Source organism: Sciurus carolinensis, chromosome 16 (assembly GCF_902686445.1).
Source record: "Sciurus carolinensis chromosome 16, mSciCar1.2, whole genome shotgun sequence".
NCBI lineage: Eukaryota > Metazoa > Chordata > Mammalia > Rodentia > Sciuridae > Sciurus > Sciurus carolinensis.
In genome coordinates, this window is record NC_062228.1 from 58070003 (window position 1) to 58091372 (window position 21370).

Below are 21370 nucleotides of genomic sequence, written 5' to 3' on the forward strand. Positions count from 1 at the left end.
CTTGCAGTTATTTTAACTCTAGTAAGTAAAGCAAATTAAACTTCACAAATATCAAGTGTGTAGAATGAGAATAGTTCAGGTGTAAACTTTCCACATATGTTGGGATGTGTTTTCCAGGAGTGTGGTAAAGAATGTTTTGAGGTCTGTTGCCCCAGCAAGTGTTAAGAAGGGCCCTTGTGTCCCTAGAGCCAGGACTTCTCACCCTTTAAACTCACACAAAAAAGACCTCTGAACTACAGCGCTAGGTGATTTAGGAAACATCGTCTGTGCTGGTTTTTACCTTCCTCCTTCTAGACCCCGAGTGACACTCAAGCTGTGGTGGCTGATGGTGGCCTCTCCTGACCCCAAGAGGGGAAAAGAGACATAGAGGTGGAGTGAAGGTGGGAAGTGGGCCCAGGCCATAAAAGGTGTGAAGGTCTAAAGGGCAGATAAAGATTTGGGAATCAATTGATAACCAGTGGATGGAGATACTAGTGGGCAATGATTTTCTTTTCTCTTTCTTTCCTCTTCTTTTTCTCTCCTCCTCGTTTTTTTTAAATTAAATTTTTTTTTTTTTTTTTTTTTTTTGGCACTGGGGATTTGGCACTGTACCACTGAGCTACATCCCCAGTCCTTTTAAAAACTTTTTAATTTTGAGACAGGGTCTTGCTAAGTTGCAGGCTGGCCTCCAACTTGCAGTTCTCCTGCCTCAGCCTCCTGATTCATGGGCATTGATTTTCAAGTCCATGACCTTTGGTGGTGGGGGAAGTTTCTTTGCCCTGGATGTCATTGAGAAGTGTGATTTCTAGAGGTTTTCTCCAATCCCACTGATCTGCCTTAACTGTTTAACAATCAAAGAGGCAGAGTGACGTTGCCTACTCCAACAGACAATCCTAATAAATTCCAAGTTCTCTGAGGTTCCTTGGCCTCTAACCCATGGAAACCAGGTGACCCACATCACAGGGCCCAGGTGAAAGATGGGCCCCCTGGCATGCCAGGTGTTGTTCTAGGCACATGACCTTGTTGGTAGGAATGGTGAGATGATAGTCCTATGGGGATTTAGTGTGGTTACCAATTACCAAGTTAGATTTTGGGGATAACACACTTCCTAAGATGAGTGGTATTGATTACTACAGAGTTTCTCCACAGTTGTGCTAACTCCAGGACAATGAGGGGTCTGTAAAGTCATTTTGAGTTCCTAAAGCAGATCAGGTTGGGGTTCTTGGTCCAGCAGAGGTTGTCAATCGGGAGTGTGTGTGTGTGGTCTGGCTTCTGGGCCCCTCACAGAAAGAACTCTACCCACAGCCTGTGTTTGGAGTCCAGGTGGACCCATTTATTGACACACAGTACTGCTGTCTGCCCCATTCTGAGAGGTCACCCCGGTGAAGTTAGCCACACCACTGACCAGTTGGTTGTGGGGCTGGGGGGCTGGAGGGAACACCATCTCGCTCCATGATAACTGAGAAAGTTGGGTCCTGCAAAGTGCTGGGACTTGATGCCATTATGCCAAAAATCACAGAGAGAAAGGGAGAGTTCTAGGTCTAGCACTGTAAGCAGTTGATTTCTCCTTCCAAGCTCTCCAGTCTGCGATGTAGCAGGATTGCTATTATTCCAGGAGAAGAAAGAGCTCTTGTCCATTTTCATCCAAATCTAAATGTGTTGTTAGGCACGTTTTCTGCAGGCACTGCCCGCTCCTTTCTGGCAGAACCAATGATTCCTGTAGCAAAATGGACACGGGTGCTGCCAGTGGCACCCAGCTTGGCTGCCTCAGCAGATGGGTGACGTCACCAGTTACTGTGCAGAGTTGTCGGGCAGCTTTTCTTCCATGGTCTCTTCATGCTTCATACTTTTGTCCATAGTTATGCATATGGGGCTCACCTGCTTTGAGGTGATCAGGCTGCTGCCCCACAAGGAGAACAAGGAGGCAATCCGAGGCAGGCTGAACCAGGATTTCTCAGGGCCCCTTCCCGAGAACAGGTTGTACCTTGTTGAGGTCTCCTGGACTCTGTTCTGGGAACTGGAGTTGGATTTCCTCATGGGGTTCTTAAGCCACCGAAAGGGTTTGGAGGAGTCCGTGGTCGTAGTTTTGTAGGACGCTGACTCTTGTAAGGTATCAGCGATAACAGGGTCCTGGAAGTTCCACCAGTGGTAAAGCGGGTAGGCCAGGATCGGCAGGAAGGTGAAGACACCGAGGAAGGCCACCCAGCCCAGGGCACTCTTCGGGTAGGGCTGCTTTACTTCCTGGCTCTGGGGACAGAAAGGGAACATGCAGGAAAGGAGGAAAAGGTGATGGTGGAGGGGGTTTTGGTCCTTTGCATTGCTCTGTGTGGGATTTCCCAGGGGTTGGGAAGCTTGTTAAAGGGTCCCTGGGGTAGTGGGAGCCCAGACCTGGAGTCCTGTGCGTGGTGGATTTGATAAGGGACCCTCCCAGGTGGGAAGGGTGGCCGGGGTCGGGGGTCATCTCACCGCACTTCTATTCCAGGAGATATAGTAGGAAGCTGCCCTGTGATGGAGGGGCAGGACGCAGAGGGTGAGGAGGGCCAGCAGCCCAGGGAGTGTCACGTAGCACCACAGGAAAGTGAAGGAGGGCCGCAGCAGGTGGCCTAGTTCATGGAACACCTCCTCCCTGAACCTGGGGTGGCAAGTCAGGGATATCTGGGGCCTGGACCTGGCCAGGGTGGGCCTTCTGGCCCTTTGGCTTTCTCATAAGCTCTCAACTCTCAGGGGCTGCCCAGCTCTCTCCTGAGGCTGGATGTCTCTGGTCACCCCATGGGATTCCCTCAATCCGTGGGTCTGCACTGCCCCAGACCCACTCAGGAATTCTTGTCTTCATAGGACTCACCCCCTGCCCCGGGGTCGCTCCCCGCTGCACCCTGCAGCTCTCTCAGGAGCCCTCCTCCCTGCTGTGGGAGCTGATCAAGCTCCAACACCTCACAGGACTGGGAGGGGGGCCACAGCTGGGCACATCACCTGCGGGCGCCATAGATCCAGGCCAAAGCCATATTCTGGAATGTCACAATGATGACGAGGGTGAGAGGGACCAGGTAGTCGTCAAACAAAGACACTACGTAGCTGCCGGCATGACTGCTGAAGATGAGGCTGCCCAGAAGACCTCCCAGGCAGACGGCCACTACGGCAGAGGCAGGTTTGGCTCTACTGAGTTCTGCATGTGGGGCTTGGCTGGGGTCAAAGTGAGTCCTGAAAATTTGGGGTAAACTGGGGAGGAAGGACAACAGGGCAATGTTTTTGCTGGGGTGAGAATCCACGGTACCTGGGGCCAGCCTGGGATACTTCATGAAGACTGAGGAGTTCTGGAGAGAAAGGACGATGTTCTCCGAGATTCTTACCAAGGTGCCCAGGCCTGTGATGAACAGAGCCAGGAAGAAGAGGATGGCCCAGAAAGAGGCATGAGGGAGCAAGGAGACGACTTGGGAGAAGGCTGCAAATGTGAGGCCCGGGCCCTCCATGAGCTGTGGGGAGAAGGGCTCTGAGGCAGCGGTGCATCTGGATGCAGGGATGGTGCAGTAATTGATTAGCAGTGTCTGTCTAGCCAGTAAGCGCACACATGGGGGATGGAGAGCAAAGTGCTGAGCTTTCTCCCTCCATGGTTTTGTTAGCTAGGTGAACTTCATCTACTGGGGCCTCCTCAGTTTCTTTCTCCAACAAATAGGGATCCTCAGGCTGATGTGAGCAACAACTTAGCAAAGGCCCAGCACATAGAAATGGTGGTAGAACCAAGATCAGGACTATTACCTGCCCCAGAAGTTTAGTTGGTCCATGAGGCTGCTGGGAAGCACATTTCCCAGTGTCCTTGGGGTTTTGGGGAAGCACCCTTTTGTCCCCACAAACACACCTTTTCGTTTTGCACTCTGATACTGCAGGACAGGGAGCGGTGGATGACCTGGTACTGGAGGTATCTGGGGAGGTGGATGATCCAGTTCAGGTAGTCCAGGGGGAGCATGAAGAGGATGTTATCTGGGGGCTTGGCCTCTTCGGGTAGCAACCCAATGGATATCAGCTCTATCAGCTTTGAGACACTCCTGAAGGGGAGGCAGAGGAAAAGAAAAGTGATAGAAAACATGCTGGCTTCTCTGCCATCTGCAAACTTGGAAAACTGAGGACCAGGAGGAAAGCAAGTTGTTCCAAGACATGTGTTGCTGAGGAATAAGGGCACTTGAACAGGGACAGGCCTTGGGCTGAGTCACACTGGAAGCCCACCTAAGGGATACAAGCAGCTAGTGCTCCTCATTATTATGAGTTGCATTTTGTCCCCCTTACTTTTCCTGTGTTGAAGCCCTAACTCTCATCAATACTTCAGAATGTGACCTTATTTGGAAAAAGCATCACTGCATATGTAATTAGTTAAGAGGAGGTCATCCTGGAGCAGGATGGGTCCTTAATCCATCTGACTGGTATGCTTTATCTAATGGGGACATTGGGACACGGGCACCCATACAGGGGAAAATGCCACGTGAAGATGAAGGCAGAACAGGGTGATGTTTCTACAAGCTAAGGAATGTTGAAGACTGCCAGGAAACACCAGGAGCCAGGAGCCAGGAGAGAGGCCTAGGGCAGATTCAACGTCATGACACTCAGAAGGAACCAAACCTGCCAGCACATCGTTTAATATATGATACCCATTAGACACATGCTATTTAAATTTAATAAAATTAAAAATTCAGTTCCTTAGTTTCATTAGCTACATTTCATCCCATTCACCACATTCACATCCTCAATGGCCACATGTGGCTCGTGGCTAGCCTGTTGGACAACACAGATGTAGAACATTTCCCACAACACAAGATCCATTGGTCAGTACTCCCCTTGGAGATGATGGTTTTCAATCTGGGCTGCTCATTGGAATGACCAGGGAGTATTTTAAAGCACAAAACTCAGTTTTTATTGAGCTATAATATACAGACAATAAAAGACACAGGTACTAAGTGTATATAACTCAGTGAGTTTTGATTAAAAAAAATCCCAGATACCCCAATTTCCATCACTCCAGAGTCACTTGGACCTCCTTTCTAGTGTATTCCTTCCATCCCAGAGGCAAACACTAATTTGCAGCAGAACATATTTGTTTTTCCCATTCTTGAATTTCAACAACAATTTCAAGGCTTGTACAATACATAATCATTTATGCCTGGATTGCTACATTCAAGATAACCTCTGATTCATCCATGTTGTTGCATATATCAATAGTTGTCTTAGTCTGTTTTCTGTTGCTGTAACCGAATACTACAGACTAGGCAATTTTATAAAAAACAAAGGTTAATTCAGTTCATGATTCAGTAGAACCCAGGTCAAGGGGACATATCTGGTGAGAGCCTTTTTTGCTTGTGGGGACTCTGGAGAGTCATGAGGTACCACAGGGCATCAGGTTGTAAAATAGACCAAGCAAGTTAGCTCAGGTCTCTCTTCCTTGTTTGTTTATTTATTTATTTATTTATTTATTTATTTATTTATTTATTTATCCTGGGGATTGAACCCAGGGGTGCTTAAGCACTGAGCCTCAGCCCCAGCCCTTGTTATTTTTATTTTGAGACAGGGTCTTGTTAAGTTGCTTAGGGCCTCACTAAGTTGCTGAGGCTAGCCTCGAACATGGGATCTTCCTGACTCAGACTCCTGAGCTGTTGGGATCACAGGCATATGCCACTGTGCCTGGCTCATTATGGGTTTTACTTTAAACAGTTTTATACAAATCTGATGACTTTGCAATGGTCATGATATTAAACACTTTTTAATGGGTTTATTGGCCATTGATGTATGTTCTTAAAGTTCATGGTTTTTTTTTTTTTTGTCTTCTTTTTGTTGAGTTGAAGGAATTCTTTAAAACAGTCTGTATAACATTTAAGTCATTTTATCATATTCACATATGAGGGTGCACATGTGTGCATGTAGAATTTTCTTTCTGGGACTTGCCTCTATTTTCTTTTTTATTTTTTATTTTATTTATTTATTTATTTTAAATTTATTTTTATTGTAAACAAGGGATACATGTTGTTTCTGTTTGTACATGAAGTAAAGGCATACCATTTGTGTAATCATATATTTACATAGGGTAATGGTGTTTGATTCATTCTGTATTTTTTCCTCCCCCCCACCCCTCCCACATCTCTTTTCCCTCTATACAGTCCCTCCGTCCTCCATTCTTGCCCCCATCCCACCCCCCATTATGTGTCATCATTCACTTATCAGCGAGATCATTCGTCCTTTGGTTTTTTGAGATTGGCTTATCTCACTTAGCTATGATATTCTCCAATTTCATCCATTTGTCTGCAAATGCCATAATTTTATTATTCTTTATAGCTGAGTAATATTCCATTGCATATATATATATATATACCACAGTTTCTTTATCCATTCATCAATTGAAGGGCATCTAGGTTGGTTCCACAATCTGGCTATTGTGAATTGAGCAGCTATGAACATTGATGTGGCTGTATCTCTGTAACATGCTGATTTTAAGTCCTTTGGGTATAGACCAAGGAGTGGGATAACTGGGTCAAATGGTGGTTCCATTCCAAGCTTTCTGAGGAATCTCCACACTGCTTTCCAGAGTGGCTGCACTAATTTGCAACCCCACCAACAATGTATGAGTGTACCTTTTTCCCCACATCCTCACCAACACCTATTGTTGCTTGTATTCTTGATAATCGCCATGGTAATTGGGGTGAGATGGAATCTTAGGGTAGTTTGATTTGCATTTCTCTTATTACTAGAGATGTTGAACATTTTTTCATCTATCTGTTGATTGCTTGTAGATCTTCTGTGAAGTGTCTGTTCATTTCCTTAGCCCATTTGTTGATTGGGTTATTTGTATTCTTGGTGTAGAGTTTTTTGAGCTCTTTGTATATTCTGGAAATTAGTGCTTTATCTGAAGTATGAGTGGCAAAGATTTTCTCCCACTCTGTAGGTTCTCTATTCACATTGCTGATAGTTTCCTTTGCTGAGAGAAAGCTTTTTAGTTTGAATCTATCCCAGTTATTGATTTTTGCTTTTATTTCTTGTGCTATGGGAGTCCTGTTAAGGAAGTCTGATCCTAAGCCAACATGTTGAAGATTTGGACCTACTTTTTCTTCTATAAGATGAAGGGGGGGCTGGGGAGATAGCTCAGTTGGTAGAGTGCTTGCCTTGTAAGCACAAGGCCCTGGGTTCGATCCCCAGCACCCCCCCAAAAAAAAAAAAAGATGAAGGGTCTCTGGTCTGATTCCAAGGTCCTTGATCCATTTTGAGTTGAGTTTTGTGCAGGGTGAGAGATAGGGGTTTAGTTTCATTCTGTTGCATATGGATTTCCAGTTTTCCCAGCACCATTTGTTGAAGAGGCTATCTTTTCTCCATTGCATATTTTTGGCACCTTTGTCTAGTATGAGAAAATTGTATTTATTTGGGTTTGTGTCCATGTCCTCTATTCTGTACCATTGATCTACCTGTCTGTTTTGGTACCAATACCATGCTGTTTTTGTTACTATTGCTTTGTAGTATCGTTGAAGTTCTGGTATTGCGATACCCCCTGTTTCATTCTTCCTGCTAAGGATTGCTTTAGCTATTCTGGGTTTATTAGTCTTCCAGATGAATTTCATGATTGCTTGCTCTATTTCTGTAAGGTATATCATTGGGATTTTAATTGGAATTGCATTGAATCTGTACAGCACTTTTGGTAGTATGACCATTTTAACAATATTAATTCTGCCTATCCAAGAACATGGGAGATCTTTCCATCTTCTAAGGTGTTCCTCAATTTCTTTCTTCAATGCTTTGTAGTTTTCTTTGTAGAGATATTTTACCTCTTTGGTTAGATTGATTCCCAAGTATTTTTTTTTTTGAGGCTATTGCAAACGGAGTTGTTTTCCTCATCTCCCTTTCAGGTGTTTCATCACTTGTGTATAAAAATGCTTTAGATTTATGCGTGTTCATTTTATAATGAATTTGCTGAATTCATTGATGAGGTCTAGAAGTTTTCTGGAGGAGTTTTTTGGATCTTCTAAATATAGAATCATGTCATCAGCAAATAGCAACAACTTAAGTTCCTCTTTTCCTATTCGTATCCTTTTAATTTCTTTAGTCTGTCTAATTGCTCTGGCTAGAGTTTCGAGGACAATGTTGAATAGAAGTGGTGAAAGAGGACATCCCTGTCTTGTTCCCGTTTTTAAAGTGAATGCTTTCAGTTTTTCTCCATTTAGAATGATGTTGGCCATGGGCTTAGCATAAATAGCCTTTACAATGTTCAGGTATGTTCCTACTATCCCTATTTTTTCTAGTGTTTTGAGCATGAAGGGGTGTTGTATTTTGTCAAACGCTTTTTCTGCGTCAATTGAAATAACCATGTGATTCTTATCCTTAAGTCTATTGACATGATGGATTACGTTTATTGATTTACAGATGTTAAACCATCCTTGCATTCCAGGGATGAACCCCACTTGATCGTGGTGCACAATTTTCTTAATATGTTTTTGGATACGGTTTGCCAATATTTTGTTAAGGATCTTTGCATCTATATTCATCAAGGATATTGGTCTAAAATTTTCTTTCCTTGATGTGTCTTTTCCTGGTTTGGGTATGAGGGTGATATTAGCGTCATAGAATGAGTTTGGTAGGGTACCCTCCTTTTCTATTTCCTGGAATACTTTGAGAAGTATTGGAATGAGTTCTTCTTTGAAGGTCTTGTAGAACTCAACTGAGAATCCGTCTGGTCCCGGGCTTTTCTTGGATGGTAGGTTCTTAATGGCTTCTTCTATTTCATTGCTTGATATTGATCTGTTTAAATTGTGCATGTCCTCCTGGTTCAGTTTGGGAGGAGCATGTCTCTGGAAATTTGTCAATGTCTTCGGTAGTTTCTATTTTGTTGGAATACAGATTTTCAAAGTAGCTTCTTATTATGTTATGTATCTCAGTGGTGTCTGTCATGATATTTCCTTTTTATACGAAGTTTAGTAATTTGAGTTTTCTCTTTCCTTCTCTTTGTTACTATGCCTATTTTGCTTACTTTTTTAAAGAACCAACTTTTCATTTTGTCAATTTTTTGAATTGTTTCTTTTGTTTCTATTTCATTGATTTCAGCTCTGATTTTAATTATTTCCTGTTTTCTACTACTTTTGCTGTTTGCTGTTCTTTTTCTAGGGCTTTGAGCTGTAATGTTAGGTCATTTAGTTGTTGACTTTCCATTCTTTTCTGGAATGCACTCCATGCAATGAATTTTCCTCTTAGTACTGCTTTCATAGTGTCCCAGAGATTTTGATATGTTGTATCGTCGTTCTCATTGACTCTAAGAATTTTTTTATCTCCTCCCTGATGTTTTCTGTTATTCATGCTTCATTCAATAGCATATTATTCAGTTTCCAGGTGTTGGAGTAATTTCTGTTTTTTATTTTGTCATTGATTTCTACTCTCAGTCCATTATGATCTGATAGAACACAAGGCAGTATCTCTATTTTTTGCATTTCCTAAGGGCTGCTTTGTGGCATAACATATGGTCTGTTTTCAAGAAGATTCCATGTGCTGCTGAGAAGAAAGTGAATCTGCTTGTTGATGGATGGAATATTCTATCTATATCTATTAAGTCTAGGTTATTGATTATGTTATTGAGTTCTATGGTTTCTTTGGTTGGTTTTTGTTTGGAAGATCTATCTAGTGGTGACAGTGGTGTGTTAAAGTCAGTCGGAATTATTGTCTTGTGGTCTATTTGATTCCTGAAATTGAGAAGGATTTGTTTGATGTACAAGGATGCACCATTGTTTGGGGCATAAATATTTACTATCGTTATGTCTTCCTGATTTATGGTTCCCTTAAGCAATATGAAATGTCCTTCTTTATCCCTTCTGACTAACTTTGGCTTGAAGTCCACTTTATCTGAAATACGGATGGAAACCCCTGCTTTTTTACTGAGTCCTTGTGTATGGTAGATTTTTTTCCCATCCTTTCCCCTTTAGTCTGTGGATGTCTTTTTCTGTGAGATGAGTCTCTTGCAGGCAGCATATTGTTGGGTCTTTCTTTTTAATCCAGTCTGCCAGTCTATGTCTTTTGATTGATGAGTTTAGGCCATTAACGTTCAGGGTTATTATTGAGATATGATTTGTATTCCCAGTCATTTGGCTTATTTTTGGTTTTTAACTTGGCTTGGTTTCTCCTTTGAGTGGGTTTTCTCTAAGGTAGTTCCTCCTTTGCTGACCTACATTGTTGTTTTTCATTACCTCCTCATGGAATATTTTGTTGAGAACATTCTGTAGTGCAGGCTTTCTATTTGTAAATTCTTTTAACTTTTGTTTATCATGGAAGGATTTTATTTCATATTCAAATCTGAAGGTTAGTTTTGCTAGGTATAGGATTCTTGGTTGGCAACCATGTTCTTTCAGAGCTTGAAGTATGTTGTTCCAGGCCCTTCTAGCTTTTAGAGTCTGGGTTGAGAAGTCAGCTGCTATCCATATTGGTTTCCCCCTATATGTAATCTGATGCTTTTCTCTCGTGGCCTTCAAAATCCTATCTTTATTGTGAATGTTAGGCATTTTCATTATAATGTGCCTTGGTGTGGACCTGTTGTGATTTTGTGCATTTGGTATTCTGTAAGCCTCTTGTATTTGATTTTCCATTTCATTCTTCAGGTTTGGGAAATTTTCTGATATTATTTCATTGAATATGTTGTTCATTCCTTTGGTTTATATCTCTGTGCCTTCCTCAATCCCAATAATTCTTAAATTTGGTCTTTTCATGATGTCCCATAGTTCTTGGAGATTCTGTTCATGATTTCTTACCATCTTCTCTGTTTGGGCAACTTTATTTTCAAGATTAAATATTTTGTCTTCGTTGTCTGAGGTTCTGTCTTCCAAATGGTCTAGTCTTTTGGTGATGCTTTCCATTAAGTTTTTTTTTTTTTTTTGGTTTATTGTTTTCTTCATTTCAAGGATTTCCATTTGTTTTTTTTTTTGTTTGTTTGTTTGTTTGTTTGTTTTGAGAATCTATCTCTTTGTTGAAATGATATTTTGCTTCCTGCACTTGCTCTTTCAGTTTATTGGTATTATCTATCATTCATTGCCTGCATTTGCTCTCTTATCTCATCCTTTGCTTCGTGAATCATCCTAATCATGTATAATCTGAAGTCCTTTTCTGACATTTCTTCTAACATACTGTCATTGGATTCTATTAATATAGAATCTAGATTTGTTCGGATCATTTTCTTCCCTTGTTTTTTCATGTTGTTCATGTATCTTCCCCTCCAGCAATGCAGATCTGGGGTATTGCAGATTTCCCCCTATAGGCTTATAGTGGCCCTATAGGTTTCCAAAACCTTTTCTTTAAGGGGATATCAGTATTAGCAATGCCCAATTCAGACACTATGCCATCCTAGACCAAATAGCCCCTATAAGGACAATAACAATATTATCATAATAAACAGAATGAGTTCAAATATTATCTTCAGTAAAACAAACAGATGTGCAATAAGGTCTGCAGTTTCTAATGGAGGACAAAGAGAATGCAGAGGGATGTAGAATGTGGCTGTTAATGGGATAAGAAAAGAATATACAGAAGTTCTAGATAATAGAAAGGGTGAGAGTATAATCAAAAGGAATTGAATGTTAGCATGCAAAAAGGGAGAAAGAGACTCTGAGGGAACAGGTAAACAAAAGGAAAAGAGAGCAAGAAAAGTAAAGAAATAAAAACTTAAATTTTTTCAATAAGGAGAAAAAAGAAAATCTACAGTATAACAGTCATATAGTAATGAAACCTCCCAGAGTTCAGTAGCCTGATACATGAGAGGTACCTGACAATGAGCTTCATGCCACCAGCAGGCGTCTCAGGATGGGATTTGCCCCACCTAAAGATTGGAGCTATGGCTTCCAGGATTATCCAAGATGGCCACTCTGGCTTCCAAATGTGTTGGCAAATGGGGAGCTGTGGCTCAGGTTGAGGATGTGGTCAGCTGGAGGTCCTGGAGGTGGGGTGCGCTTGGTCAGGCAGGGGTTCTGGAGGTTGGGTGAGTTTGGTGTGGTTGCGGGATCCTGGAGGCCAGGTGCAATCTGTCGGTCTGGGGTCCCGGTGATAGTGTGCAGTCAGTAGTTGGTCTGGGGGTCCTGGTGGCAGGGAGCAGTCAGTCGACGTGAGGGCCCCAGAGGCAGGGAGTGATGGGTCGGGCTGAGGGATCCTGGAGACAGGGCTCAGTCAGTCCAGCCAGGGGTCCTACAGGGCCTGGCTATTGTCTCAAAACGGCAGCAGCCACGTGTAATCAAACCTGCAGGTACTGTAACAGTGAACTTCCAGGCAATAGCAGGCAGCTGGTGCTCCACTGGTGGTTGGCGATCAGTTTGCTGACTGTTGTCGGACAATTGGGAGGTGAACCTCATGCGGTGGGTGATGGATAGGTGTAAGGCAGGTGATGGACAGGCAAGAGGCAGGCAAATAGCGGATGATAGGCGCCTGCCAGTGAGCAATCTGCACTCAAAAAAGGCATCGATATGGTGGCAGACTGCAGGTGATCACAGCAGACAAATGGGGTAAACAGCAGGGGATCAATAAGCAGCAGAAACTGCCTCACCAAGAAACACATATCCTCTGCTTGAAACCAGAGTTACAGAGCGACAAAGAACGCAGCCTCCCTCTAGTCTGCCATCTTGGATCTCTCTCTATTTTCTTAATGGTGGTTTAATGAGCAGAATTTTTTTCATTTTGATAAATTCAACTTAGCAACCTTTTATTTTATGGTTAGTGCTTTTTGTGTCCCAGCTAAAAAATCTTTGCTAACTCCAAGGTCATAAAGATATTTTATACTTTCTTTTAAAAGATTTCTAGTTTTAGTTTTCTCATTTAGGTTTTTGGCTCAGATTGAATTCATTTTGGTGTATGGTGTATGGTAGGGATCATAGTTTACTTTTTTCCACATGGTTATTCAGTTATTCCAGAAATATTTGTTGAAAAGACTTTCCTGTTTAATCATTGATTTGCTTTGGCATCTTTATTGAAAGTCAGTTGATCATATGTGTGTGTGGGTCTTTCTCTTTGTTCGTTTGATATGTTGGTCTCTCTTTAGGCCAATATGACACTGTCTTGACCACTGTAGCTTTGTAGTTTATCTCGAAATCAGATAGTACCAGTGTCCAATTTGTTCTTTCTCTAGACTGTAGGTGTTCCAGGTCCTCTGCATTTCTGTATACACTTTAGAGTCAGTTTGTCCATTCTACAACAAAGTTGGCTGGGATCTGAATTACCATTATGTAGGTCAATTCAGGGAGAACTGGTATCTTAACATGAATGATTCTTGGAACCCATGAACATCATATAGTTAGTTCTTTAATTTCTTTCAGCAATAGCTTATAATTTTCAGTACACATCTTTTGTTAAATTTAACCTTGGTATTTGATGATTTTTTTAAACTTTTTTTTGGAGGGCGGGTACTGGGGATTGAACCCAGAAGCACTTTACCAGTCAGTTACATCCCCAGCACCACCACCATCACCATTTTTTTAATTTTTTTTTTTTTTTATTTTGAGACAAGATCTCTCTAAGTTGCTTAGGGCCTTGTTAAGTTGCTGAGGCTGGTTTTGAACTTGTGGATCCTCCTGCCTCAGCCTCCCAAGTTACTGGGATTATAGTTGTATGCTACCATGCCCGGCATTTGATGATTTTTTGATGCTACTATAAATGGTTTTGCTTTAGGAACTTCATTAGCTATTATTACTAGTATGTAGAAATATGATTATCTTTGTTTTAATGGCTTATTTTTGGTGTTGTTCTTAAATGCCCTTATTTTAGTAATTTTTAAATTTTTGTAGCTTCTTTAGAGTTTTCCAAATATGTACTTGGGCATCTGTGAATAAAGACAGTTTTACTTTTTCCTAACATTTCTATACTTTTTATATCTTTTTTCCTTGACTATTTTCAGTGGGAAGAAACTTCTCTAGAATATGGAAGTGGTTTTAAAAAAAAAAGAATTTCATTTCCTTGTTTTCAGTATGAGGGGGAAATGTTCAAAATTTCACCGCTAGGTAGGATGTTAACTGTAATTTGTTGTTGCTATTCCTAACACAATGAAAGGTTCCCAAATGAGGATGATTTTTTCCCTCCCCCCAGTTTGACAATGTCTGGGGACATTTTTGTTTGTCACAATCATGGGTAGAGGCCAGGGACACTGCTAAACATTCTACATTGTAGCCTCTGCTGCCATCCTCCTGAGTGATCTGGGCAAAATTCCAAGTGTCCTGACAGAGAAACTCTGCCCTAACTGTTGGAGGAAGCATTGTTTTGTTTCTAATTTGTTGAGCATTTTCTTTGTCATGAGTAGGTGTTGAATTTTGTCATCGGTTCTTTTCCTTTAATCTGTTAGTGCAATGAATTGCATGAATTGATTGATTTCTGGGATAAGCCCACTTGCTCATAATGTATACTGCTAATACTTTAAGAATATTTTCAAAAAGACACTTGAGAAGTATTTCTCCTTCCTTTATTACCCTAAAGAGTTTGTGTTGGGGGCTGGGGTGGCATTTATCCATCTACAACAAAAATAAAAAAGTGCTTGTGTTTGGTTAGTATTACATCTTCCTTGATTATTAGATGAACTTCACCACGGAAGCAATATAGGCCTAGAATTTTCCTTGTGGGAAAGTTTTAAATCATAAACTTAATTTTAAACTCAGAAATGGTGCTATTTAGATTTTCCATTTCTTCTCATGATCAGACTCGATAATTTGTACCTTTCAAGGAGTTTCTCTATTGCCTTTACATTGTTGAATTTATTTGTAGAAATTTGTTCACAATATTCTTTTAGATATTGTGTCCACAATACTTTTATTTTGTTTATTTATTTTTTGTGGTGCTGAGGATCGAACCCAGTGCCTCACACGTGCAGGGCAAGCGCTCTACTACTGAGTCACAACCCCAGCCCCACAATATTGGGCATGGACCTATCATGGTTATCCCCTCCTGCCCCCCCCCCCCTTTTTTTGTACCAGGGATTGAACCCAGGTATGTTCTACCACTGACCTAAATCCCAGTCCTTTTTAAAAATTAAAAAATTTTTCTTTTTTCAAAATTTTAAGACAGGGTCACTTTAAGTTGCTGGCCTTGAACTTGTGATCCTTCTGCCTCGGCCTCCTAACTTGCTGGGATTACAGGCCTGTGCCACCAGACCCAGCTGGTTGTCTGCTTCTACCATTTACTTCTCTTTGTCTCATCTATTTCCCTCCTTTCTCTGCTTTTTTAATAAATCTATTGAATATTTTTTGTTTCCATTTTATCTTTCCTAGCTGTGCCTCTTTGTTTTGTCACCTTCATTCTAGAGCTATGCTATTCAATTCAGTGGCCACTAACAAGATGTGCTGTGAGTACCTGCAATGTAGCGAAGATGACTGAGGCACTGAATTTGTAATTTAGTTTAGTTTTAATTAATTAAAATTTTAAAGAAGATAGGTATCAGTTATCAGGAAACTTTTAAGTATGTTCAGAACAACTTGGGCATGTGAAGCACCTTCAGGCATATCCTTTAACGAGATCAAAACATAAATTAAGTATTTCCCTCCAGCCTCAAGAATATTTCACATTTCTTTTAGTACTAAATGACTGGTGGTGACTTCTCTTAACTTTATCTGAATGGTTTCATTTCACTTTCATTGTTTGAAGATATTTTTGCTGAACATGGAATGCATGTTGATAGAGCCTCTTTTTCAGTGTTCTACACTATTTTGATTCATTTTCTTCTGACTTACATTGTTTCTGATGAGAAATTAGCCATGATTTTTATCATTGTACCAGTGTACACAATGTATTCTTTAGTTTTTTTATTGCTCTATATATCTCCAGAATTGGTGTTCAGAAATTTGATCCTGATATACCAAGGTGTGATATTCTTTGTATTTATCCTGCTTGGAATCTTCTGAGTTTTGGGGATCTGCGAACTGATATTTTTAACTAAACTTGGAATAACTCCCACTATTTACATTTTTTCTCCTCCAATCCCCTTCTGAAACTCTAGCAATACCTCTATTGGCCTTGCAGGTCACTGAGGCTATGTTCAGTTTTCTCTCTGTGCTTAATGTTATATGACTTCTATTTAATGATCTTTTCTTCTGTTAGTTCCAATCTATACCAAATCCATTCAGTGAAACTTTCACTTAATCTGTATTTTCAGTTCCAGAATTTCCATGGGAATCTTTTTACAAGTTCATATCTTTCCTATGATACCCCTATTATCTTCAAACATTTTATTAATCCTATCAAATTTCTCAACATATTTATAATGGTCGTTTTAAAGTTCTTCTCTGCTAATTCTAGTATATGGATGGTGTTTGGGTCTTTTTTTTTCTTTTCTTTTTTTAAAAATATTTTTGTAGTTGTCAATGGACCTTTTTTTAAATTTATTTGTACATGGTGCTGAGAATCGAACTCAGTGCCTCACATATGCTAGGCAAGCTCTCTACCACTGAGTCACAACCCAGTCCCCGGGTCTTTTTTATTCTCTTGTCTATAGGTTACATTTTCCTGGTATTTTAGAATGTATTGTGATTTTTAATTTTATGCTGAACATTTTATGTCAAAAGACAAAGGATAAAGATATGATGTTTGTATATTTTGTTTGGTCTTCATGAATTCAAACCTTTTCTCTCAAAAGCTAGTGTATTTATGATTAGGATGAGGGTTAATTATTTAGATTTTTCTGAGTTGAGTTGGGCTGGGACTGGTGACAATTTTAATTGAGTTTTTCTCTATCTTCAAATGGGATTAAGGAAAGTTTACTTCCCCATTGGGCTAACCCCCAATTTTCCTTTATTTTGGGGGGGGGTGTTACCAGGGATCAAACTCAGGGACACCTGACCACTGAGCCACATCCCCAGCCCTATTTTGTATTTTATTTAGAGACAGGGTCTCACTGAATTCCTTAGCACCTCACTTGCTGAGGCTGGCTTTGAACTTGTGATCCTCCTACCTCAGCCTCCCGAGCCACTGGGATTATAGGCATATACCATCATGCCCGGCTAACCCCCAACTTTCTACACCTTCCATCAGTCACTAATTCCTTGGATGCTGATTATTATTTTAGTTGGAGTGTGTTGGATGGTAGCTATAGATGTTTTTGTCTTTGTAATCAAGTTCAGTGAGATCCACGAATCTAAGCACAGTAAGTCTCTGCCTCCCAAACCTGTCTCCACAGAAGCTTTTGCCACTTCCTTAGCACAATTCCTAGGGTAAAGTGAGGATAATTGTTGGATAAAGCAAGTTACTTGTGTATTGGGGAGGTTCCTGCACATCCCAGTACCTACCAGCAGCCCACATGGTTATTAAATACTTCAGATGGTTTCTTCTCATTTGTACAAAGTCTTTTCATCTATGAAGGCCTGCTCCTCCACCCCCATAACCTATATTAGGTACGTACTCCCAGATATAAAAGCACTCATGGCTCTTTGTTCACCAATGATGCCTGATTACTCCCCAGGATTTGGTTACTTAAAGTTCATGTATTTCTACTATTCTTCAATAACTTCATAGGAAAGTATGGTTTAATTTTCTCTGTTAAAAGGGACCTTTGCACCGTTCAACATCCTAAAGGGAAGAAAAATTCCACTGTGGAGGTATCGAAAATCCCAATGTCTGGATGTACCCAAGACCAAGTAAATCAGAATCTTGGGTGGAACATAGGTAATTGCCTCTAAGGCTCCCCATGGTTCAAATATGCAGCAGAGGCCCATAATCACTGACTGTGGTCTGAAAGCTGTGACAGTCTCCTTTGTGAGTTAATTAATTGATTTTGATATCTTCCTTACTGCATTTACAATACAGGAAACCTTGGGACAGCAACATCTCTGAGGCTGCTTTCTTCTCTATAAAGCAAAATTAGAATGCTCCCTTTTTGGTTATTTTTTTTCTGAGACTAAATGTGAAGTTATTATTAATGGAGAGGTTCTGAGTTTGAAGGTTCATGGGACTGGCAGATTGCTAAAGTAGGGGAGGCACCTCTTCTTATACCTGCATGGCTGCAGTTACTCACTTCTTAACACAGGCATGGCCACTGGTGGTAGCCCAGAACCCCAGCACTAGAAAGATGATGGATGTGGTCAGCATCGAGATCACCAGGTTTCCCAGGGCCACAAAGGAAGCTGTCTTGACAAAGTTGTCCCTTCCAGCTTCGTAGGAGGAGGTGATGATGGTGCCCATGCCCAGGCCCAGGGAATACAGCACATGGCCTCCAGCCTGACGCCATAGTTCCAGCGAGGACAAGGCGGAGAGCTGTGGAATGGGGTGAGAGGAGTTTGGGAGTTGGCTTCTGGAACAGAACCACCAGTGAGTTGGCAGAGGGGCAGGTGGGGTAGAGAGCAGAGGGATGAAGGCTGGGGACAGAAGGAAGGGAGGTATGGGGGAAAGAGACTCAGAAAAGTGTTGGGAGTTGAGGGAGGAAGAAGATTTGGAGTCTCTGGGCTCACCTCTGTGGTTATCATACGTTCAAGGCTGGCAACTGCACCTTCCAGAAAGAGACATTTGATGAAGAGGCAGAGTAGGAAGATGTAGGGGAGGATTATGGAGAAAATCAGCAACTGGTCGGGTAGGTCAGGATGAAATCCAGGATTCCGGAGAGGTGTGGAAGAAGGAACACAGAGGCAAATGTTAACAAGGGACTGCAGGACTTTGGGATGGAGAGAGGGAGGTGGGGGGTGGTAAGGTGGCCTACAGGGAACGAGAGCACTATGGGCCATTAGTCTAGGGAGACAACACTGTTCTTTGGAAAGACAAATCTATCAATAAGCTGCCTGGTAGTGAGGGGGAAACTCCAAATAGAGAAGGTTTTTGAATGGCAAGGCAATTGGACACTAGTAATTCACAGGCTTTGGATTAATGGCCCACATGTGAGCTTAGGGATAGGAACTGCTAAGGGGAGAAAGCCAGCAGGGCTGAGGACTGTGTCAGAAGAACTTCAAAAGTGAAGAGAGAGGGAAAGAAAACTATGAAAGGAACTTTGGGAGGAAGTAATGTGATTAATACAAATTTCTAAGTTTTTCATTCTGAGGTAGGGGTGATAAGGGCTCCTTTCCTCATTGTGCTCCACTAAACCTTCAGTAAAGTCCACTTTTGTAGGACTGGTTTCTTTTGGAGGCTGTGAAGGGAGGGTACATTGAGCCTCCAGGGATGCGTGAGATGACAGCTGACTGCGTGCACTGATGTAGGGACCAGAAGATAAAGGCAGAGTTAACCAAAATGATCTTATAAACACACTGGAACAAATTTTCCATGTAAGGGGAATATGATTCAGGTGCCAAGGGAATGGATTAGAAGTATGAATTGACACAAAATACTCTAAATGGGAAATTGGAAAACAATTGGTGGCAATCAGGTCCTTTAAGAATTAACATGAACTCTCAAGGTACAGGAAGGCAGAGGTTACAGGGCTCACTGGGAGACCGTGATCTGATCTGAAAGATTCCTAAAGGTCTCTAAGAGCAGTAGTGTGGGCATGAAGATGGTAAAGAGGGAGCTTGGTCAATACAAGGCATGGCTCCGTCTCATTGACTGGGGATAGCAGTTTTTTTTTTTGTTGTTGTTGTTTTTGTGAGAGAAGACTGGTAGATACAGCTGCCTTGAGAACAGTATGACCTTTTCTTTAGTACCCCACCTGGAAATTCTGGTGGCCACATCTGAGCTTGTCCCCTGGGTGGGTGGGGGAGCCATGGGGACTGAAGAAGAACAGTCAACAGAAAGCAGTTGAATGGTGTTACAGCAAGAAACTGGGAATCTTTAGAAAGAAAAAGAGGGAGCAGGGCCACAGGTCAGGGTGGCTTACCAACACTGAAATATTGAGCCCCATGATAATAATGAAGAAAAGGAAGACCCAAGATGCGAAGAGGCCCAGGCTGAGCTTCAGGACAAGGTTCTGGATCCCTTCCTCAATGTGGCCTGAGACTTCCAGGGTGGTGTGGTACCAGAAGTATTGGTGGGGCACAGTCTGAAGGCAAGAGAAGTCTGGGGGGACCCAGGTGCTTAAGCACCACCTTACTTAATACCTGCCCCTGTTCTTCACTTCCTTCCCTTGGGCTCTCTTGCTCCTTGGGGCCCCTACCTCCCGTGCACTAATGGCCCCCTCTTTCCCTTTCCTCACCAGTGACATTGATGTTCTTCACCAGTGGGCAATAGTTCCAAGGCAGGGGATAATCAAAGGAATTGCCTAGGTAAAAGAGGCTCCAGGAGAGGATGGCACTGTTATATAAGCTCACCAAGATGCAAACCTGTGGGTGGACATGGTGGGACTGAGGAATGAGCAGGTAGAGACAGAGAACCTGGAGACCCCAAGGGCAATCTGGCTTGCCTCTCATTGGTCCCTCATTTACCAGCATGCTAGCGTAGCCCACACCACCTAGCCAGGGGACCAGCTGCTTCCAGACTCGGATGTTGTCTATATGCAGCCACTGCCCAATGATCATCTCCATGTACAACAGGGGAATCCCGAAGAAGAGGAGCATGAAGAAGTACATCAGGATGAAGTTACCTAAGGAAGGGAACCAGGGTCCATGCTCAGGCAACCAGGAGTCGTGCCCTCTTCTTCTATCCTCTAGGAGGGTAGGTGCCCAACCCCAGCTATCTTCTCCTCCAGGACCCAGGAATCTAGGCTCCAAGCCTTTAAACTTCTTTCTTAACCTAAGGTACCCCAGCCCCCTGCTTTTACCTCCTCCATTCCGTTGACACAGGTAAGGGAAACGCCACATGCTGCCTAGCCCAACAGAGAAAGCCAATTGTATCAAAATGTTCTTAGTTCTTTTCGTCTTCATGAAGTAACTTTGGGTCTTGGTAGTCAAAATTTCCTTGGCCTTGAAACTCCAGAGCAGAGAATTTTCACCGTGGGATTTCTTGATGGACTCTTCATCTGTTGTGTCATCTAGTTCTTCAAGGGACTCCATGGTGTTCTTCTTACGGAACCATTAACTCCTGAGGCAAACTTAAGGTCACCAAGAACAGCACACTTCAAGGGACATGTCTCAGACACCAGACTCTAAAACTTTATCATAAGGGTTTTAGAGAAAAGAGGGACACAATTTAAATCTTGGCCCTTCTCTCCATGAATTATTGACTTGGGATAAATAATTCCACCCTCTCAGACTCAGTTTTTTCCCATCTTACAAGCAGAAATTAATTTCAAAATACTTAATAATGGCTATGGTGTGAATCCTGACCAAACAGAATGGATGCCAGTCATAAATACTTGAAAGTCAGCTTAACATCAGTCCTCTCTGAAAAACTTCAAAATGACATAATGGATACTGAGTGACAAGAACACAACAAACACTGGAGACACTCAGGTTTCTTTCCTTTCTCCTTTTGATATACTTGAAAACTTTTAGGCCCAACCACTGCACATAGACTTCTGGGCAGTGCCTCCCAAACCTGGTACCAGAAGTATTGAGGAGTTCTGAAAACATGAAGATGT

At 42.0% G+C, this 21370-nt stretch overlaps 1 protein-coding gene and 1 non-coding gene across 2 annotated transcripts; one reads left to right on the forward strand and one right to left on the reverse strand.

Moving 5' to 3' along the window:
• Positions 1-1770: 1770 nt before the first annotated feature.
• Positions 1771-20843, reverse strand: LOC124966165 (orphan sodium- and chloride-dependent neurotransmitter transporter NTT5-like). Its single transcript, XM_047527218.1, has 11 exons — positions 20612-20843; positions 20277-20434; positions 20048-20174; positions 19733-19911; positions 18381-18491; positions 17948-18186; positions 3833-4019; positions 3251-3449; positions 2950-3109; positions 2446-2611; positions 1771-2226 (listed from the first exon to the last, which is right to left on the reverse strand). The coding sequence occupies exons 1-11, from the start codon at positions 20841-20843 to the stop codon at positions 1771-1773; spliced, it is 2214 nt and encodes a 737-aa protein (XP_047383174.1).
• On the forward strand, positions 7076-7159 carry Trnat-ugu (transfer RNA threonine (anticodon UGU)). The gene has a single exon. It is a non-coding gene; the product is annotated as a tRNA-Thr (tRNA).
• Positions 20844-21370: the final 527 nt, after the last annotated feature.

Bases quoted from the DNA above. Each gene is read 5' to 3' on its own strand.
- LOC124966165 (XM_047527218.1), bottom strand. From the start codon at position 20,843: ATGGAGTCCCTTGAAGAACTAGATGACACAACAGATGAAGAGTCCATC. The intron at 20,435-20,611 runs GTAAAAGCAGGG...TCCCTTCCTTAG, and splicing joins GTGTCAACGGAATGGAGGAG to GTAACTTCATCCTGATGTAC. The intron at 3,110-3,250 runs GTACCGTGGATT...CCTCTGCCGTAG, and splicing joins GTATCCCAGGCTGGCCCCAG to TGGCCGTCTGCCTGGGAGGT.